This window comes from Arachis ipaensis, chromosome B1 (genome assembly GCF_059453495.1).
Source record: "Arachis ipaensis isolate K30076 ecotype BB chromosome B1, ASM5945349v1, whole genome shotgun sequence".
Lineage (NCBI taxonomy): Eukaryota > Viridiplantae > Streptophyta > Magnoliopsida > Fabales > Fabaceae > Arachis > Arachis ipaensis.
Window position 1 is genome coordinate 20,911,590 of NC_142436.1, and position 22,506 is coordinate 20,934,095.

Genomic DNA, 22,506 nt, shown 5'->3' on the forward strand with positions numbered 1-22,506 from the left:
CAAATGCATCGCCCGATTACAAGGAGGTCGGCAAGGTGAAAGTGATAGAAGCAAGTTAATGCAAGAAGTTATAAAAAGTAGACCATAAAAAGTGACCTGACGAGGTCTGACTAAAAATGAACTACTAAAAATAACTTAAGAAGGTCCAACAGAGAAGTCGGACCAATGAAAGGATCACTGAAAAGGGACGATGACACCTTCTAAAGGCCAAGGAAAGGTTAAAAAACCAAAGGCGAAAAAGTGCTTCGCTGAAAGGTACAAGTCTTGCGAAAAAGACATTACCTAAAAAGTGAAAGCACAAGTCGAAACGGCGCTAAAAAGTCTTCCAAACAAACTATAAAGAAAAGGTTCCTTATCAAGAACACTACCTAAAAAGTTGTTGGAATATGACTAAAAATTCCAAATAACAAGGTCGTACGGGTCGACGTCGGAGGGGCACAGATACAATCCCAAGAAAAGAAAAAGCCAAAAAGGTTGAAAAACAACTTAAGGCTCAAAAGTGCTTAAAAGGGATGCAACTCTACTCAAAAGAAAGCACGATCTCAGAATAGGGCTACAGAAAAATCATCCAAAACTAAAAAAGTTCTATCTAAGGAACACTAAAAAGTTATCGAACAAGGATAATTTCGCCAAAGCAGAGGGTTTTCAACACAAACTCAAAGCATGGCGTGATCCAAAAGGCAAGGGTAGAAAACCCACGCTACTACTCAAAAGAGGTCAGAATGGGAAGTACCAAACCTCTAGAAAATCTGCAAAGATTGCAAAGCAATGAAGGAACAAGCCAGACAGATGCGTAAGCACGATCTCACAAGGAAGATTGAGGCTCAAGCATGGGCACTGTTCATACCCTGGGTCGAGCTATGCGATCCGGGTTGGACGAAGATCAGAACGACCGACCTCTTGAAAGGTTGGTCCATTACCGACCTCTTCACAAAGAGCTCAGCCAAATCGCTACAAGGGCCCAAGTAGGCCCAAAGCAGAAGATCACAGCCCACCTAAAGGCGGCTGGCCTAAAGATAAGAGGACCCACCCACAAAATATAAGATAAGATAATAAACTTATCTCAAGGAGGTCACTCCACACTACTATAAATACACTTGAGCACCCAGGTATAACTCATACTCTGATTCGACACAAAAAACCTTGCTTAAAGCCCGTGCTAACTTAAGCATCAGAGACTCTTGCATGTACCACCACCCTCCGGTGATCAAGGATCCGCAACATCTCAAGACTCAGCAAGTCGGACACGACAGCTCCGGCCACAACAACAGATCTCCTCCGAGATTGACCTTCAGTTTCAGGTAACCCTCAGAACACTAAGTGTCCATGAATATTATATACTACATAGAGGAAACCGAAACCATACCTTGACCGATTTCCTATATGCACCAAAACTCCAATTTAGCACAAACAAGCTCCCAACCACAATCCAAGCTTTCAATTCCACTCCAATAAGCACAAATAAGTTTCCAATAGCTCCCAAAGCCACAATAATCAAACTATATGCATATAAATCACCTCAAATCAACCTAGGATTAAAATTAAACATAAATTCACAAGGGTTTAATGGCTCTTACCTTTTCCAACAGATTTAATAGAAAAAATCCAAGGCTAAGCAAGGATTAGAGCAAACCTAAACATCCAAAATCACAAAAACTCACTTAATCACAAACCCTAAGAACCGAAATTTCGGAGAGAAGAATAGAAAAGATTTTGTGGTTACATCTCCAGTTTCTTGTATGAGTTTTGTAGAGCTTTTCACGAGGAACGCTGATGAGCGGATATTTTATACGCTTTTTGGGGTTAATTTCATATAGTTTTTAGTATGTTTTAGTTAGTTTTTAGTTTATTTTCATTAGTTTCTAGGCAAAATTCATATTTCTGGACTTTACTATGAGTTTGTGTATTTTTCTGTAATTTCAGGTATTTTCTGGCTGAAATTGAGGGAGCTGAGCAAAAATCTGATTCAGGCTGAAAAAGGACTGCTGATGCTGTTGGATTCAGACCTCTCTGCACTCGGAATGGAATTTCTGGAGCTACAAGAGTCCAAATGGCGCGCTTCTAATTTCGTTGGAAAGTAGACATCCAGGGCTTTCCAGAAATATATAATAGTTCATACTTTGCTCAAGGATAGATGACATAAACTGGCGTTCAACGCCAGTTCCATGTTGCAGTCTGGCGTCCAGCGCCAGAAACAAGTTACAAGTTGGAGTTCAACGCCAGAAACAGGTTACAACCTGGCGTTGAACGCCCAAAACAGCCCATGCACGTGAGAAGCTTAAGTCTCAGCCCCAGCACATACCAAGTGGGCCCCGAAGTGGATTTCTGCACCATCTATCGTAGTTTACTCATTTTCTGTAAACCTAGGTTACTAGTTTAGTATTTAAACAACTTTTAGAGATTTATTTGGTATCTCATGACATTTTAGATCTGAACTTTGTACCTTTTGACGGCATGAGTCTCTAAACTCCATTGTTGGGGGTGAGAAGCTCTGCTGTGTCTCGATAAATTAATGCAAGTATTTCTGTTTTCCATTCAAACATGCGTGTTCCTATCTAAGATATCCATTCGCACTTCAATATGAATATGATGAACGTGACAATCATCATCATTCCTCCACGAACGCGTGCCTGAAAACCACTTACGTTCCACCGTAGAATGAATGAATATCTCTTAGATCTCTTAATCGGAATCTTCGTGGCATAAGCTAGATTGATGGCAGCATTCAAGAGAATCCGAAAAGTCTAAACCTTGTATGTGGTATTCCGAGTAGGATTCGGGGATTGAATGACTGTGACGAGCTTCAAACTCGCGAGTGCTGGGCGTAGTGACAGACGCAAAAGGATAGTAAATCCTATTCTGGTACGATTGAGAACCTGCAGATGATTAGCCGTGCGGTGACAGCGCACCAGGACCCTTTTCACTGGAAGGATGGATGGTAGCCATTGACAACGGTGATCCACCAACACACAGCTTGCCATAGGAGGATGTGCGTGCGTGAATCAGAAACAGAGGAAAGCAGAATTTCAGAGGACAAAGCATCTCCAAAACTCCAACATATTCTCCATCATTGCATACAAGTATAATTTGTGTTCTTCCCTTTTATTCCTTGCAATCAAATTTGATAAGTGAATTATTTTATTGTCTTCCTGACTAAGAGTTACAAGATAACCATAGATTGCTTCAAGCCAATAATCTCCGTGGGATCGACCCTTACTCACGTAAGGTATTACTTGGACGACCCAGTGCACTTGCTGGTTAGTTGTGCGAATTTGTGAAGAATTGTGATTTCCAATTTCGTGCACCAAGTTTTTGGCGCCGTTGCCGGGGATTGTTTGAGTTTGGACAACTGACGGTTCATTTTGTTGCTTAGATTAGGAAAAATTTTTCTTTTTGGTTTAGAGTCTTTTATTATTTATACATTGTTAAAACACTTTAAATTTATAGCTCAATTAGCTAAAGCGTGGTGCTTATGTTCTTGGTAACTGGCTATCCTATTTTTAAAATCTTTTTCAAAAATAATTTTTCTTTGAATAAATCTTGTGCCAAACTTTAAGTTCGGTGTTTTCTTGTTGATTTTTCTTTGTTTTTCGGAAATTTTAGTTTGGTTTTCTAAAAATTTTAAGTTTGGTGTTCTTTCTTCATGTTCTTGTGTTCTTGTGAGTCTTCAAAGTGTTCCTGAGTTTTCCTTGTGTCTTGATCTTAAAATTTTTAAGTTTGGTGTTCCTTGGTGTTTTCCCTCCAAAATTTTCGAAAACAAGGAACATTAGATCTAAAAATTTTAAATCTTGTGCTATCTTATTGTTTTTCTCTTTCCTCTTTAAATTCAAAAATATCTTTTCTCTCTATTTTAAAGCTTTTTTTTCTTTTCGAAAATCAATTTTAAAATCCAGATTTTTTTTTCTTTCGAAGTTTAAAACCCTTATCAAATCATATCTTTTTCAAAACTTCCTAACCACTTTCCCTCTCCTCATTTTTTCGAAAATCTTCACCCATTTTTATTTATTTTAATTTATTTTGTTTTCGAAATAAATAAATAATTAAATAAATAAAAATATTTTTCTTCTATTTTACATATCTCCCTTTCTCCATCATGGACCTAAGCGGAAATGAACAGTCCAGGAGGACTCTGGGGTCATATGCTAACCCCTCTACTGCTTCATATGGGAGCAATATCTGCATACCCTCTATTGGAGTCAGTAGCTTTGAGTTGAATCCTCAGCTCATTATCATGGTGCAGCAAAGTTGCCAGTATTCCGGTCTTCCACAGGAAGAACCTACAGAGTTTCTGGCACAGTTTTTACAGATTGCTGACACAGTACATGATAAGAAAGTAGATCAGGATGTTTACAGATTATTACTGTTTTCATTTGCTGTAAAAGACCAAGCTAAGAGGTGGTTAAATAACCAACCTAAGGCCAGCATAAGGACATGGAAACAGCTGACAGAAAAATTCCTGAATCAATACTTTCCTCCAAAACGGATGACACAGCTAAGGCTGGACATCCAAGGCTTTAAACAAGGAGATAATGAATCTCTTTATGATGCCTGGGAGAGATACAGAGAGATGCTACGAAAATGCCCCTCCGAAATATTTTCAGAGAGGGTTCAGTTAGACATCTTCTATTATGGGCTTGCAGAAAGAGCTCAGATGTCTCTAGATTACTCAGCTGGTGGATCTATCCACATGAGAAAGACAATTGAAGAAGCTCAAGAGCTCATTGATACAGTTGCCAGAAATCAGCATCTGTACCTAAGCAGTGACCCTTCCATGAAAGAAGAGGTTAAAACAGTAACTGTTGAACTCAGTCCTATAAAACAAGCTGCTGAATTCAATCAGCAATTGGACTTTCTAACAAAGCAGTTAGCCGAATTCAAGGACAGACTACAAGAGACAAGGATGGCTAATATAAATATGGAAGAACAATTGAAGCAAACAAAGCAGCAGCTGTCAAAACAAATAACAGAAGAATGCCAAGAAGTTCAATTAAGAAGTGGAAAGACGTTAAATACCCCACCTCAAGGCAGCAAGAAGCCAAGAAATGAGTAAACCACCCAAAATCCACCTGAGGACAGTAAGAGCCCAGAAAAAAATAATTCTGGTGCTAAAACGCCAGAAATTAGGTGGAAGGCTGGCGCTGAACGCCCAGACCATGCTCAGGACTGGCGTTCAACGCCAGAAACAAGCAAGGATCTGGCGTTGAACGCCCAAAAGAAGCACAGTTCTGGCGTTCAGACGCCAGGAACAGATGAGGAGCTGGCGTCTCACGTCACTCCAGCTTCTAACTCTGGCACTCAATTGCCAGTGAGGGATCAGACACACACACGTGCTGATGACAACCCATCTAAAAAGGCTTCTTTAACCACTTCTGTAGGAAATAAACTTACAGCAACTAAGGTTGAGGAATATAAAGCCAAGATACCTTATCCTCAAAAACTCCGCCAAGAGGAGCAGGATAAGCAATTTGCTCGCTTTACAGATTATCTTAGGACTCTTGAAATAAAGATTCCATTTGCAGAGGCACTTGAGCAAATACCTTCTTATGCCAAGTTCATGAAAGAGATCTTGAGTCATAAGATGGATTGGAGAGAAACTGAAAGAGTTCTCCTCACTGAAGAATGCAGTGCAGTCATTCTGAAAAGCTTTCCTGAAAAGCTTAAAGACCCTGGGAGTTTTCTGATACCATGCACATTAGAAGGTAATTGCACCAAGACAGCTTTATGTGATCTTGGGGCAAGCATCAACCTAATACCTGCATCCACTATCAGAAAGCTTGGTTTAACTGAAGAAATTAAACCAACCCTGATATGTCTCCAACTTGCTGATGGCTCCATTAAATACCCATCAGGCGTGATTGAAGACATGATTGTCAGAGTTGGGCCATTTGACTTTCCCACTGACTTTGTAGTGCTGGAAATAGAGGAGCACAAGAGTGCTACTCTCATTCTAGGAAGACCCTTCCTAGCAACTGGACGAACTCTCATTGATGTCCAACAGGGGGAAATAACCCTGAGAGTCAATGAGGATGAGTTTAAGTTGAATGCTGTCAAAGCCATGCAACATCCAGACACATCAAAAGACTGCATGAAAGTTGATCTTATTGACTCTTTGGTAGAAGAGATCAACATGGCTGAAAGTCTCGAATCAGAGTTGGAAGACATCTTTAAAGATGTTCAGCCTGATTTGGAGGATTCAGAGGAAATGAAAGAGTCTCTGAAATTTCCTCTGGAAGAGGAAAAACCTCCTAAATTCGAGCTCAAACCATTACCACCATCCCTGAAATATGCATTTCTGGGAGAAGGTGACACTTTTCCAGTAATCATAAACTCTGCTTTAAATCCACAGGAAGAGGAAGCACTGATTCAAGTGCTAAGGACACACAAGACAGCTCTTGGGTGGTCCATAGGTGACCTTAAGGGCATAAGCCCAGCTAGATGCATGCACAAAATCTTATTGGAGGATAATGCTAAACCAGTGGTTCAACCACAGAGGCGGCTAAATCCAGCCATGAAGGAAGTGGTGCAGAAAGAGGTCACCAAATTATTGGAGGCTGGGATTATTTATCCTATTTCTGATAGCCCCTGGGTGAGCCCTGTTCAAGTTGTCCCCAAAAAGGGAGGCATGACAGTGGTTCATAATGAAAAGAATGAACTGGTTCCTACAAGAACAGTTACAGGGTGGCGCATGTGTATTGACTACAGAAGCCTCGATACAGCCACCAGAAAGGATCATTTTCCTTTACCATTTATAGACCAGATGCTAGAAAGATTGGCAGGTCATGATTATTACTGCTTTTTGGATGGCTACTCAGGCTATAACCAGATTGCAGTAGATCCCCAGGATTAAGAGAAAACAGCATTCACATGTCCATCTGGAGTGTTTGCTTATAGAAGGATGCCGTTTGGGCTATGTAATGCGCCTGCAACCTTCCAGAGATGCATGCTCTCTATTTTCTCTGATATGGTGGAAAAATTTCTGGAAGTCTTCATGGATGACTTCTCAGTATATGGAAACTCATTCAGCTCCTGTCTTGATCACCTGAAACTAGTTCTGAAAAGATGCCAAGAGACCAACCTGGTTTTAAACTGGGAAAAATGTCACTTTATGGTGACTGAAGGGATTGTCCTTGGGCATAAAATTTCAAACAAGGGAATAGAGGTGGATCAAGCAAAAATAGAGGTAATTGAAAAATTACCACCACCTGCTAATATTAAGGCAATCAGAAGCTTTTTGGGGCATGCATGATTCTATAGGAGGTTTATAAAGGATTTTTCAAAAATTGCAAAACCTCTGAGCAATCTGCTAGCTGCTGACACGCTATTTGTGTTTGACACAGAGTGTCTGCAGGCGTTTGAAACGCTGAAAGCCAAGCTGGTCACAGCACCAGTTATTTCTGCACCAGATTGGACATTACCATTTGAGCTAATGTGTGATGCCAGTGATCACGCCATTGGTGCAGAATTGGGACAGAGGCATGACAAGCTTCTGCATGTCATTTATTATGCCAGCCGCGTTTTAAATGATGCCCAGAAAAATTACACAACCATAGAAAAAGAATTGCTTGCAGTGGTTTATGCCATTGACAAGTTTAGATCATACTTAGTAGGATCAAAGGTGATTGTGTATACTGACCATGCTGCTCTTAAATATCTACTCACAAAGCAGGATTCAAAACCCAGGCTCATAAGATGGGTGTTGCTTCTGCAAGAGTTTGATATAGAAATAAGAGACAGAAAAGGGACAGAGAACCAAGTGGCTGATCATCTGTTCCGAATAGAGCCAGTAGAAGGGACGTCCCTCCCCTCTCTTGAGATCTCTGAGACTTTCCCGGATGAGTATTTGTTTGCCATTCAGGAAACACCATGGTTTGCAGACATTGCAAACTATAAGGCTGCAAGGTTCATACCTAAAGAGTACAACAGGCAACAAAAGAAAAAATTAATCACTGATGCAAAGTACTACTTGTGGGATGAACCCTATCTCTTCAAGAGATGTGCAGACAGAATAATCCGTAGGTGTGTGCCTAGAGAAGAAGCACAGAGGATCCTATGGCATTGCCATGGATCACAATATGGAGGCCATTTCGGAGGTGAGCGAACAGCCACCAAGGTCCTCCAATGTGGCTTCTATTGGCCCACACTTTATAGAGATTCCCGAGAGTTTGTACGTAACTGTGACAGTTGCCAAAGAGCTGGTAATCTGCCTCATGGTTACGCCATGCCTCAACAAGGAATCTTGGAGATTGAGTTGTTTGACGTATGGGGAATTGACTTCATGGGATCTTTCCCACCATCATACTCAAACACTTATATTCTGGTGTAAGTTGACTATGTATCAAAATGGGTAGAGGCCGTTGCCACACCCACCAATGATACTAAAACAGTGCTGAAGTTCCTTCAGATATATATCTTCAGCAGGTTTGGGGTCCCTAGAGTACTAATTAGTGATGGGGGCACTCACTTCTGCAACAAACAGCTTTACTCTGCCATGGTCCGGTATGGGATTCGCCACAAGGTGGCAACTCCATATCATCCACAAACTAATGGGCAGGCTGAAGTCTCTAACAGAGAGCTAAAAAGAATCCTAGAACGGACTGTAAATACCCGTAGAAAGGATTGGGCAAGAAGCTTGGATGATGCTCTGTGGGCATACAGAACAGCATTCAAGATTCCTATAGGGACATCTCCATACCAACTTGTATATGGTAAGGCATGCCACCTGCCCGTGGAACTGGAACATAAAGCCTACTGGGCAACTAGATTCCTGAACTTTGATGCCAAATTAGCTGGAGAAAAAAGATTGCTTCAGCTAAATGAGCTAGAGGAATTCAGATTCACTACTTTCGAAAATGCCAAGCTTTATAAAGAGAAATAAAAAAAAGTGGCACGACAGAAAGCTGTTATCTAGAATCTTTGAACTAGGACAGAAGGTTCTGTTGTTTAACTCTAGACTCAGGCTATTCCCCGGGAAACTGAAATCCCGGTGGAGGGGACCATATGTGATTACAAGTGTATCACCATATGGTTATGTGGAACTTCAAGATACTGATTCTAATAAGAAGTTCATTGTTAATGGACAGAGAATCAAGCACTATCTTGAAAGCAATATTGAGCAAGAGTGCTCAAGGCTGAAGCTAAATTAAAAGCTCAGCAAGGTCCAGCTAAAGACAATAAAGAAGCGCTTGCTGGGAGGCAACCCAGCCATGGGGCATCACTTCCTCTAAGCATTTTGCCCTATTCTTGATTTTATTTGTTCATATAAAGTTTATTGATACTAAGGTAAAAAGTCAATTACATAAGTTCACAGGGTTACAGAAGGAATCTGCACACAAAACAGAGAAAAAGAGCTCACTGGCAAGAAAACGCCAGTAAGGATAGCCATCTGGGCGTTAAACGCCAGAAAGAAGCATCTTCTGGGCGTTGAACGCCAGAAAGAAGCTCCTTCTGGGCGTTTAACGCCAGATTTACAGCGTCCTGGGCGTTCAGAAAAACGCCCAGTGACAAAGGAGTTCCTGGCGTTCAACGCCAGAAAGAAGCAACAGCTGGGCGTTGAACGCCCAGGAGAGGCAGCATTTGGGCGTTGAATGCCCAAAACATGCAGTGTTTGGGCGTTCAAACGCCAGGATGGTGGGGAGGAGGTGAATTCGTTTTTACTTCATATTTTTTATTCTAATTTTAATTTTCATGTTTCAATTCATGATTTCTTGCATAAACATGTTAAGAACCCTGATTTCTAAAATCCCTAATTTCTAAAAACCCTACCTTAAAAATATCAAATGTATCTTAATCCATAAACACAAATTCTTCTTTTCAATCCAATTCAACTCTTTTTCAAATTTTCAAAACAAATCTATATCTTTTCATTCTAAAATCTTTTTAACTAATCAATATATTTTTCAAATCTCCACATTATCTTTTTCAAAATCCAAATTTATCTTTTTCAAATATTCTTCATATCTTTTTAATCTTAAATCACATCTTTTCATATCATACTTTTTTAAATCATATCTTCTATCTTATCTTTTTTTTTTTATTTTCGAAAACCCCACCCCCCTCCCTTTTAAAAACACATTCGGCCCCCCTCCTCAGATCCACCATTCGACACTAGCTCTCCTTCTATCCCTCTCCTTTCTTTTATTTTGCTTGAGGACAAGCAAACCTCTAAGTTTGGTGTGTTTATCTGTGATCACTAAACCATACCCACTAAGATCATGGCTCCTAAAGGAAAACAACCCACTCCAAGAGGCAAGAAAGAGAGTGTTCCAAAACCACTTTGGAATCAAGGGAAGTTCTTAACTAAAGAACATTCAGACCATTATTACAAAATAATGGGTCTAAGATCAGTGATCCCGGAAGTTAGATTCGATCTGAAAGAAGATGAATATCCGGAGATCCAGGAGCAAATTCGAATCAGGAACTGGGAGATCCTAGCTAATCCTGAAACGAAAGTGGGAAGGAATATGGTCCAGGAGTTCTATGCTAATATGTGGCAAATAGACAGGCAAAGACTATCTGGATCTACTCTCTATGACTATCGGACCTTGGTCAGAGGAAAGATTGTTCATACCCATCCTGACAAGATCAGGGAGATCTTAAAGCTACCTCAGCTGAAAGATGATCCAGACTCCTTCAATAGGAGAATGATGAGAACAGACAAGGGCATGGATAAGATTCTAGAGGATATATGTATCCCTGGAGCCAGGTGGACCACCAGCACGAAAGGTGTCCCAAATCAACTCAAAAGAGAAGATCTCAAACCAGTCGCCAGAGGATGGCTGGACTTCATTGGGCATTCTCTGCTGCCCACAAGCAACCGTTCTGAAGTCACTATTAGAAGAGTAGTGATGATCCATTGCATCATGATGGGAAAAGAAGTGGAAGTCCATCAACTGATTTCAACTGAGTTTTACAAAATTGCAAACAAAAATTCCAAAGATGCCAGGTTGGCTTATCCAAGCTTGATTTCTATGCTCTGCAAGGACGCTGGAGTAAGGATGGGAATAACTGAGTATATCTCAGTTGAGCGGCCAATCACCAAAGCATCAATGGAAAAACAACAAGCACAGGATGACCCCATCAAGAAGAGAACACAGGAAATTCTCCCAGAAATCCCTCAATCTGAATACTGGGAGTATCTTGAAACATCTATCACCAAGATGCAAGAAGCTATGGAACAAATAAAGAAAGAACAGAAGGAACAAAGTAGCATTCTTTGCTATTTGCTTAAAGAGCAGGAGGAACAAGGGCGTGATTTAAGGGAATTGAAGCGCCAGAAATTATCTCTTGAAGGACCAAGCACCCCGCAGATTAGAGGAACATCCACTTCCCAGAACAAAGGTTGTTAAATTCCAATTTTTGCTTTAACTCTGTGATAGTTGTCATTATAGGAGTTTACCTTAGAAAGTAGATATAAGTAGTAGTAATTAGCATACCTATTTTGATCTTATTTTCAATTAAGTTATAATTTATTTTTCTCATCATCAGCAAATATGAATAAAATAGTAGATCTTTAGAATAAGAGGCAATAAATTTCGAGTTTTTAACAAGAAAAATTATAATTATTTACATGTGGTGGCAATACTTTCTGTCTTCTGAATGAATGCTTGAACAGTGCATATGTCTTTTGAATTTGATGTTTAAGACTGTTAAATATGTTGGCTCTTGAAAGAATGATGAACATGAGACATGTTATTGATAATCTGAAAAATCATAAAAATGATTCTTGAAGCAAGAAAAAGCAGTGAATACAAAAGCTTGCAGGAAAAAAAATAGAGAAAGAAAAAGAAAAAGCAAGCAGAAAAAGCCAAAGCTCTTAAAACCAAAAGGCAAGAGCAAAAAGCCAATAGCCCTTAAAACCAAAAGGCAAGGGTAATAAAAAAGATCCAAGGCTTTGAGCATCAGTGGATAGGAGGGCCTAAAGGAATAAAATCCTGGCCTAAGCGGCTAAACCAAGCTGTCCTTAACCATGTGCTTGTGGCGTGAAGGTGTCAAGTGAAAACTTGAGACTAAGCGGTTAAAGTCAAGGTCCAAAGCAAAAAGAAGAGTGTGCATAAGAACTCTGGACACCTCTAATTGGGGACTTTAGCAAAGCTGAGTCACAATCTGAAAAAGTTCACCCAATTATGTGTCTGTGGCATTTATATATCCGGTGGTAATACTGGAAAACAAAGTGCTTAGGGTTACGGCCAAGACTCATAAAGTAGCTGTGTTCAAGAATCATCATACTGAAATAGGAGAATCAATAACACTATCTGAATTCTAAGTTCCTATAGATGCCAATCACTCTGAGCTTCAATGGATAAAGTGAGGTGCCAAAACTGTTCGGAAGCAAAAAGCTACTAGTCCCGCTCATCTAATTAGAATCTGAGCTTCACTCAAAAACTCTGAGATGTTATTGCTTCTTGACTTATTAGTAGTCTATTTTATTTATCTAGTTGCTTGGGGACAAGCAACAGTTTAAGTTTGGTGTTGTGATGAGCGGATATTTTATACGCTTTTTAGGGTTAATTTCATATAGTTTTTAGTATGTTTTAGTTAGTTTTTAGTTTATTTTCATTAGTTTCTAGGCAAAATTCATATTTCTGGACTTTACTATGAGTTTGTGTATTTTTCTGTAATTTCAGGTATTTTCTGGCTGAAATTGAGGGAGCTGAGCAAAAATCTGATTCAGGCTGAAAAAGGACTGCTGATGCTGTTGGATTCTGACCTCTCTGCACTCGGAATGAAATTTCTGGAGCTACAAGAGTCCAAATGGCGCGCTTTCAATTTCGTTGGAAAATAGACATCCAGGGCTTTCCAGAAATATATAATAGTCCATACTTTGCTCAAGGATAGACGTCGTAAACTGGCGTTCAACGCCAGTTCCATGTTGCAGTCTGGCGTCCAGCGCCAGAAACAAGTTACAAGTTGGAGTTCAACGCCAGAAACAGGTTACAACCTGGCGTTGAACGCCCAAAACAGCCCATGCACGTGAGAAGCTTAAGTCTCAGCCCCAGCACATACCAAGTAGGCCCCAGAAGTGGATTTCTGCACCATCTATCATAGTTTACTCATTTTCTGTAAACCTAGGTTACTAGTTTAGTATTTAAACAACTTTTAGAGATTTATTTGGTATCTCATGACATTTTAGATCTGAACTTTGTACCTTTTGACGGCATGAGTCTCTAAACTCCATTGTTGGGGGTGAGGAGCTCTGCTGTGTCTCGATGAATTAATGCAAGTATTTCTGTTTTCCATTCAAACATGCGTGTTCCTATCTAAGATATCCATTCGCACTTCAATATGAATGTGATGAATGTGACAATCATCATCATTCCTCCACAAACGCGTGCCTGACAACCACTTACATTCCACCGTAGAATGAATGAATATCTCTTAGATCTCTTAATCGGAATCTTCGTGGTATAAGCTAGATTGATGGCAGCATTCAAGAGAATCCAGAAAGTCTAAACCTTGTCTGTGGTATTCCGAGTAGGATTCGGGGATTGAATGACTGTGACGAGCTTCAAACTCGCGAGTGTTGGGCGTAGTGACAGACGCAAAAGGATAGTAAATCCTATTCCGGTACGATTGAGAGCCTGCAGATGATTAGCTGTGCGGTGACAGCGCACCAGGACCCTTTTCACTGGAAGGATGGATGGTAGCCATTGACAACGGTGATCCACCAACACACAGCTTGCCATAGGAGGACGTGCGTGCGTGAATCAGAAACAGAGGAAAGCAGAATTTCAGAGGACAAAGCATCTCCAAAACTCCAACATATTCTCCATCATTGCATACAAGTATAATTTGTGTTCTGCCCTTTTATTCCTTGCAATCAAATTTGATAAGTGAATTATTTTATTGTCTTCCTGACTAAGAGTTACAAGATAACCATAGATTGCTTCAAGCTAATAATCTCTGTGGGATTGACCCTTACTCACGTAAGGTATTACTTGGACGACCCAGTGCACTTACTGGTTAGTTGTGCGAATTTGTGAAGAATTGTGATTTTCAATTTCGTGTACCAAACGCGTAGCCGTAAACGGCACACAAATCGGAGCACCGTAGCTCGAGATATCGCGAAGAGAAGAGAGGTGTGAATAGTGTTCTCTTCTTCCCCTTCTCCCTTTTCTATTTCAGCATGAAGCTGTGTTTATGTGTGTGTGTGTGCTGGAAATGGGTTCATTAATGAACCATATATATGTTGGGCTTGGGCCCGGTCCAACCCGTTAGCGTTTTTAGCCCGTTTGGCCCAACTTCGGGCCAAAATTTTAAAATTAACGTCTGGTTTTCCATTTCTAATATTTTTCTAAGGCTTTTGACGGTTTTCACTTTTTCTCGTGCAGTACCGGGCAAATTTGAACCGGTTTAACTGCCGACTCGCGATTTTTCACGGTTTTTCGTAGAAAATATATTTTCTGACTCAGAAAAACCTACTGAGTCTAAAAATCACGTTTAAATCCTCAAATTCTCTCTTTATCTTTTCAGAATCTAGTTTAGGCAATTAATCAGTTAATTAACCGATTGATTAGTTGCGGTTCTTACATTCTCCCCACCAAATAAGAAATTTTGCCCTCAAATTTTGAATTACCTGAGAAAAGCTCGGGATAATCCTTTCCCATTTCAGACTCCAATTCCCAAGTGTGCTCTTCAACTCTTGCTCGCTTCTAAGCAACTTTAACCAATGAAATGTTCTTTCCTCATAGCTTCTTCACACTAGTGTCGTCGATCCTCACTGGCATTACTTAGAAGGTTAAGTTTTCCCTCAACTCAACCGACTCAGGATCCAATACACGAGTAGCATTCGACGTGTACTTACAGAGTTGTGACACGAGGAATACGTCATGCTAGTTAGACAGATGAGGTGCAAAGCGACTTGATATGCCACCGGCCCGAATCGCCTTAGAATCTCAAACGGTCCTATATACCTTGGGTTCAGCTTCTTGGTCTTGATTGCTCTCCCAATCCCAGTTGACGGTGTAACCCTAAGGAATACGTGATCTCCCACTTCAAACTCTAATGGTTTTCTTCTCTGGTCCGCATAACTCTTCTGTCGACTCTGAGCAGTTAGGATCCTTACACAAATCTTTTTAATGTTCTCAGTAGTCTCTGCTACCAAATCTAGACCCAAAAGACTTGCTTCACCAGATTCATACCAACAAAGTGGAGATTGGCACTTCCGCCCATACAAGGCCTCATACAGAGCCATCCCAATGCTTGCATGAAAGCTGTTGTTGTACACAAACTCCACCAATGGCATGTAACGATCCCAACTTCCGGGTTGATCCAAAACACATGCTCTCAGCATATCCTCCAACGTTTGAATAGTCCTTTCCGAATGTCCATCAGTTTGCGAATGGTATGCGGTACTGAGACATAGCTTCATTCCGAAAGCTCTTTGGAAAGCTCCCCAAAACCTTGATGTGAATCGGGGATCACGGTCCGATACTATGCTCGATGGCACACCATGCAACCTTACTACTCCTTGATATACAACCTTGCTAACTCTTTCATATAACAGTTTACTCGGATAGGCAAAAATTGAGCAGAATTGGTTAAGCGATCCACGATCAACCAAATCGCATCAAATTCCGACCTAGTCCTTGGTAAACCAGTCACAAAATGCATCGCGATTCCTTCTCACTTCCACTGAGGAATCTCAAGTGGATGTAGCATTCCTGATGGTTTTTGGTGCTCTATCTTCACCTTCTGGCAAGTTAGACACTTGGATACCACTGTTGCTACATCACCCTTCATCCCAGGCCACCAGAACATCTTCTTTAGGTCATAATACATCTTCGTACTTCCGGGATGAATAGAAAACCCACTGTTGTGAGCTTCTGACAACAAATCTTGTCTCAAACTTCCTACATCCGGTATGCAAATCCTTCCCTTGTATCTCCATAATCCTTCATCATCTTTGGTGAATTCTCCAAGCCTCTTCTCACCAACTGGTTGAAACAATTGCTGAAGCTTCTGCTCATCTTGCTGAGCCCTTTGTATTTCTGATTTAAAAGTGCTTGAGATTTGTAGCTGGTTCAAACAAGCTCTTCCGGCAACTTCACCAATATCCAGCTTAAGATCCACAAACTTATCTACTAGCTCCTCTTCTTTGATTCTCATCCAAGCTATTGTTAAAGATTTCCGACTCAATGCGTCTACCACTACATTCGCCTTTCCAGAATGATAACTCAACTCGAAATCATAATCTTTAAGCAACTCCATCCACCTTCTCTGGCGCATATTAAGCTCTTTTTGATTAAAGATGTACTTGAGACTCTTATGATCAGAAAAGACGCTAAACTTTACTCCGTAAAAGTGGTGACTCCAAATCTTCAATGCAAACACAATCACTGCTAATTCCAAGTCATGAGTTGGGTAATTCACCTCATGCGGTCTCAGCTGACGTGATGCGTAAGCCACCACATTCTGATGTTGCATCAACACGCAACTCAAACCTTTCAATGACACATCACAATATACTTCAAATGGTTCATGCGGTTCCGGTAAAATCAAAACTGGCGCTGAAGTTAACTTCTGCTTCAAAGTCTAAAAACTTTCTTCACACTCCGACGTCCACACAAAAGGCGCTTCTTTCCTTGTTAACTTCGTCATCGGTAGTGTAATCTGGGAAAATCCTTCGATAAACCTCCGGTAATATCCGGCTAAACCCAAGAAGCTTCTCACTTCCGTCACGGTCGTCAGTCTTTCCCATTCCATCACCGCTTCCTCCTTCGAAGGGTCTACGGCTATTCCTCCTTTGCTCACCACATGACCTAAGAACTTCACTTTCTCTTTCCAAAACTCACACTTCAACAATTTAGCGTAGTACTTTCGCTCCTTTTGGATTTGCAACACAATCCTCAAGTGCTCCTCATGCTCTTTCACCGTCTTAGAATAAACTAAGATGTCATCTATGAAAACCACCACGAATTTGTCCAAAAAGGGATGAAAGACTCTGTTCATGTAATCCATGAAAACAGCAGGTGCATTCGTTAACCCGAAGGACATTACCGCAAACTCATAGTGTCCATAGCGTGTCCTAAACGCAGTCTTAGGGATATCATCCTCTTTCACTCTTATCTGATGATAACCGGATCTCAAATCGATCTTGGAAAACACTCCAGCTCCTTGCAATTGATCCATCTAGTCATCTATTCTTGGCAGCGGGTACTTGTTCTTCACAGTCACTTTGTTCAACTGTCGGTAATCTACGCATAAGCGCATTCCTCCATCCTTCTTCCTTACCAATAAAATTGGTGCTCCCCACGATGATACACTCGGTCGAATGTACCTCTTGTTTAGAAACTCTTCCAACTGAGTCTTTAACTCTGCCAGCTCTATCGGAGCCATTCTATATGACGGAATCAACACTGGTCTGGCTCTCGGCACCAATTCAATCGCAAATTTAATTTTCCTTTGAGGTGGAAACTCAGGGATATCTTCTGGGGATACCTCCGAAAAATCTCTAACCACAGGTATATGATCCAAGTTCTGGGCATCACCCAACGCATTAGCAGCCAACAGAATATATCCCTGACACTACTTCCAGTACAATGCACCATTATAGAGTTCAGGTAATATCTCGTAGCTACCACTGCTCCATTTTCTCCTTCCGGCATAAACCGAATTGTCCGTTCAAAGCAATCCAACAAAACCTGATTCTTCAACAACTAATCAAATTCCAAAATCATCTCTAGCCCCACCATTGGTAAATAGATCAAATTATGCACAAAATCTCCACCCTCAAGCTTGTAACCTACTTGTCTACAACCTGACCTAGTCATAACTTTCTGATGCGGAGTATGTACATGTAGATCAAAAGGTAACTCTAACACTTTCAAGCCTAATTCCTCAACTTTAGCAAATGAAATAAACGAATGCAAAGCTCTAGTATCATATAATGCAACTAAGGATTTATCACCAATTAGACATATACCTCTCATCAACGGATCTGCCTTGGAAGCATCCTTGGCATTCACAGCAAAAATTCGCCCCTGGTGCTGACTCTGACCCGCATTTTGGTTCTTCCCACGTGTGCAATCCTTCACAAAATGCCCAGGCAAGCCACAGTTGAAGCACCCACCTATACCAATCTTGCAAGAGTCATATGGATGAAAACGTCCACAATAACCATAAGCTAAATCTGAAGAACTCTTACTCTGATTTCCTCTCCCTTTGCCACGCTAAATCTGATCAGGGTGTTCTTTCTAAAGCCTCCTTAACCTTGAGGCGCATATCCTCCTCTCTTGAAGCTTTGCCCTCTAGGATGAAAATACTTGCCACGCCCCCGACTAGAGCTCCCCCCATGAGTGTCCTTGGACGCCGCCATGGTCTTGGCATACTCCTTCACCACCCTCGCTTTGTTCACTAAGTCGGAGAAGACACATATCTCCATAGAAGTCACAGTAGTCATAATGCTATCCTTTAAACCCCTATGGTACTTAAGGCATTTCCAGCTCTCGTAAGTCTCTGGGGCACCTTGACATACCCTAGAAAACCTACAAAGCTCCTCAAACTTGTTGGTGTAGTCCGCCACAGATAGAGAACCTTGCTTCAGCTGCATTAGTTCCATCTCCTTTGCTTCCCTTGCAGACTCAGGGAATTACTTCTTATAAAAGGTTGTTTGGAATACCTCCCACAGAATGTCGGTGTTCTAAAGCTATAGCAAGCGACACTCTACTTGCCACCGGGGCTGGACCTCTCCCGCTAGCTGATAAGCGGCAAACTCGATATATTGATTGAGGGGAACATGCTGCGCTTGTAAAGCATGCTCCATAGCTTGAAACCAGTGATCCACTTCAGTAGGATTAGTTGATCCTCAGAAAGTTGGCGGATGAACCTTGAGAAACATCGCCAAGGTCATCGGAACACCACCCGTGTTATCGCCGTTCCCCTCAGCATTATCATTGGCATTCCCTTCTCCATCCCCGTTTCTGTTTTTGGCTGGTTGGCCCAATCTCTGCACAGCTTGCAGAGTCGCAGCAGCATTAGCCTCCATGGTGTTCGCTAAGTTAGCCATGGTCGCCATGAATTCGGCATGGTTGTCAGTTGGTTGCTCATTCCTACTTTCTCGTGTACGCGTTCGACCTCGTCCGCGAGTGGCCATGTAGGGTTCCTGTCTACACCAAACAATCGATATCAATGTGATCAGTCTCAATATCAAAAGCCTTGTGCTTCAATTATCCCAAACAGGCACTCACAAACAAGCATGCTATGCAATATCAAACAGATAACCTAATAGCATCAAGGAAAAAGACACACAGAGTATGCAATGAAGCACAATCGGTCCATCCCTCAGGCTCATGAGGACGAACCACTCTGATACCACTAAATGTAACACCCTAATTAGCCTAAGCTTTACCTCGCATCGTAAAGCAAAGGTTAACCAGAGATTACGACAGTTCTCAAGCTCACACATATAATATATAGAAAGAATAATATAATCTAGAAGCCCGATGAAAGATATATCTCAAATTTTGGATTTGAAAAGCGCAAAACATACTAACGGAGCTACTAGCTTAAGACACAAGAAACAGATAAGATATAACAAGAGATAAGTATATAATATCATAGGAAACTAGTCATGGCTCGCGGAGTTTAAGCCGGCTAGCCATATACAAGTATACAGAACCATACAGTGAAAACATCTTATACAAGTTTTATTCTCTCAAATGTAAGCCTCTAGGCAAAACAAAATACAACAGGAGAGATGTATAAACAAATTAAACCAAAAAGACTCCAAAAGAATCCAAGATCCTCCGCTTCTGTCACCATCCAAAGCAACTCACCGAGGTGGGTTGCGACCTGCATCTGAAAAACACAACAGAAATATGGTATGAGAACCGAAGGTTCTCAGTATAGTAACAGTGCCCAGTGATGTAGGATATAAGACCCCGGAATGCCAAAGGCAATCCTAAGCTATATATCCATCACAAGATTCAAACTTAAGGCATTCTAAAACAAATAAGCATAATTATATCAAACTTAACTTAAATAAACCAGGTAATCTATCTTAGGGATTTCTACTCTAACCAAACACCGCTGTCCCATAGCCTTCACCAACCCATCCTTCATGCGATCCCATCGCCACCACCTTCCGAACCTCCTCAATTCCAGTAGAAAGCACAGATAATATACAATGCAAGTAAAACACCAGTAGAAGCATATAAGGCAATAATTCAAATAACAAATAGACATGTTATACAAATAGGCAAACCATTTCAAATAGTCAAAGCATGCAAACAGATAGAAAATGCATATGAAGAATGCCTGCCCTACTGGCTGTGATATCACATTGTTGGTTCAACTGCCAACCAGACACATCTCCATGGAGATGTCGCCCTTCGGAATTCTCATATGGGAACCCCCGAGATATAGTGCTCGGATTACTGTCCAGGTATCGGCGCCTGCACACTCTATAGATCCGAAGGGATGCGAGCGGGATACTCTTGCCACAGATCCCACATCTCAATGCAAGCGGGATGAACCACTGCCCTTATGCCGCCGCCGCTACCTCGACAGGTGGGATCCAACCGCCGTCCCTGCCGGACGCATAACGTCTCATAATCTCAATATAAAACAATGGTAAAGTTATTTTCAGAAAACATTTTCAGTATAAAATGGATCCGTCAATCTCGTTCAGAGTCCTCAACGCATCTCAACCACCGTCAATCCGCAATTCAGTTTCCGAACATCAACGATTCATAATTTCTCATCTCATATATTAATCACCCTTCTCATGACATCAAACCATCCTCAACCATTAGGGTACATCCCACTATACACGACCTTTGGGAAAGGAATTTGGTCTAGGACGTTAAGCATAGACTACATTGTAGTCGACTTGAGCTCAACTTACAACGCTCTAATAGGTCGGACCGCACTGAACTAGCTCGCCACTGTGGTCTCCACTCCACACCTGTGCATGAAATTTCCAACTCCAGAAGGGATCGTTACCATTAAGGGAGACCAAAAACTCACGCGACGCTGTTATAACAAAAGTCTGAATCTTAAAGGTGACCCCAGAGGTAAGGAAACTACAAATATAGGGGCGAATCTGAGAGAAGACATAAAGGAACTACTAATAAAACTCCTAAAAGATAACTCCGACCTCTTTGCATGGAAGGCCGCCGACATGCCTGATATTGATCCCGGACTAATGTGCCACAAGTTAGCCGTATATCCAGGGTCTCGACCAGTACAGCAAAAACGTAGGAAGCTCGGCCCAGAAAGGTCGCAAGCTGTAGAGGAGCAGGTACATGCCTTGTTGGAGGCAGGGTACATAAGGGAGGTAAAATACCCATTATGGCTAGCCAATGTGGTGTTGGTCAAAAAGTCAAATGGGAAGTGGCGGATGTGCACTGATTACACCAACCTCAACAAAGCCTGCCCAAAAGATCCCTACCCACTCCCGAACATCGACACACTAGTTGACGCCTCATCAGGCTATCAATACCTCTCTTTCATGGACGCTTACTCCGGATACAACCAGATCCCAATGTATCAACCCAATCAAGAGAAGACATCATTCTTGACCCCAAAAGCAAACTATTGATATATAGTTATGCCCTTCGGACTCAAGAACTCAGGGGCTACCTACCAAAGACTGATGAACAAAGTCTTCGCCGACCACATCGGAAAACTAATGGAGGTTTATGTAGACGACATGCTGGTAAAAATACAAAGTGACGAGCGTTGTTATCAGACCTCACTAAAGTGTTCGACACCATAAGAAAGCATGGTATGCGACTTAACCCCGCAAAGTGCACCTTTGTGGTAGAAGCTGGCAAATTCCTGGGCTTCATGCTCACCCAAAGAGGAATCGAAGTAAACCCAGATAAGTGCCAGGCCATACTTCACATGAAAAGTTTGACCTGTGTCAAGGAGGTCCAGCAGCTTAATGGAAGACTAGCAGCTCTGTTTAGGTTCCTAGCTGGATCAGCCTTAAGAACTCTCCCCTTCTATGCAACATTAAGGAAGGGAAAGAGGTTCGAGTGGATCCCAGAATGCGAACAAGCCTTCCAAGTATTCAAGAAATTTCTGGGGCAACCACCTGTCCTTACTCGACCTCAGGAAGGCGAAGAACTTATACTATACCTCGCCGTAGGAAGTCAGGCAATAGCATCAGCACTAGTCAGAGAAGACGAAAGTGGGCAACAACCCATCTACTTCATCAGTAAGGCTTTAAAAGGGGCTGAATTAAACTATCAAAAGATAGAAAAGTTTGCCTACGCCCTCATACTCACCTCCCGACGACATCAACCAACCCATAAAGGGAATCTTACAGAAAATAGACTTAGCTGGAAGAATTCTATAATAGGCAGTCGAGTTATCCGAATTCGACATCAAGTATGAAGCTCGGACAGCTATTAAATCCTAGTACCTGGCCGATTTCGTCGCAGAGTATCCTGACACCCCGGGCACCCCCACAAAGTGGAGCTTTTATGTAGATGGCTCCTCAAACAAAACCGGGAGTGGCATAGGTGTCATTTTAGAAAGCGATCAGGGAACCCAAATCGAGCT

General features: G+C 41.5%; 1 protein-coding gene across 1 annotated transcript; it reads right to left on the minus strand.

The window, feature by feature from the left end:
* Nucleotides 1–17,127: 17,127 nt before the first annotated feature.
* Nucleotides 17,128–18,547, minus strand: LOC148575914 (uncharacterized). Its single transcript, XM_088502617.1, has 3 exons — nt 18,208–18,547; nt 17,745–18,067; nt 17,128–17,523 (listed from the first exon to the last, which is right to left on the minus strand). Exons 1-3 carry the CDS (start codon nt 18,545–18,547, stop codon nt 17,128–17,130), a joined length of 1,059 nt encoding a protein of 352 aa, XP_088358743.1.
* Between the last annotated feature and the right edge of the window lie 3,959 nt (nt 18,548–22,506).

Coding starts and splice junctions, on each gene's coding strand:
- LOC148575914 (XM_088502617.1), bottom strand. CDS start 18,547: ATGCAGCTGAAGCAAGGTTCTCTATCTGTGGCGGACTACACCAACAAG. Junction 18,068..18,207: donor AGGAGGATATGCGCCTCAAG/GTTAAGGAGGCT, acceptor AGATTGGTATAG/GTGGGTGCTTCAACTGTGGC. Junction 17,524..17,744: donor CTAGGTCAGGTTGTAGACAA/GTAGGTTACAAG, acceptor TACTGGAAGTAG/TGTCAGGGATATATTCTGTT.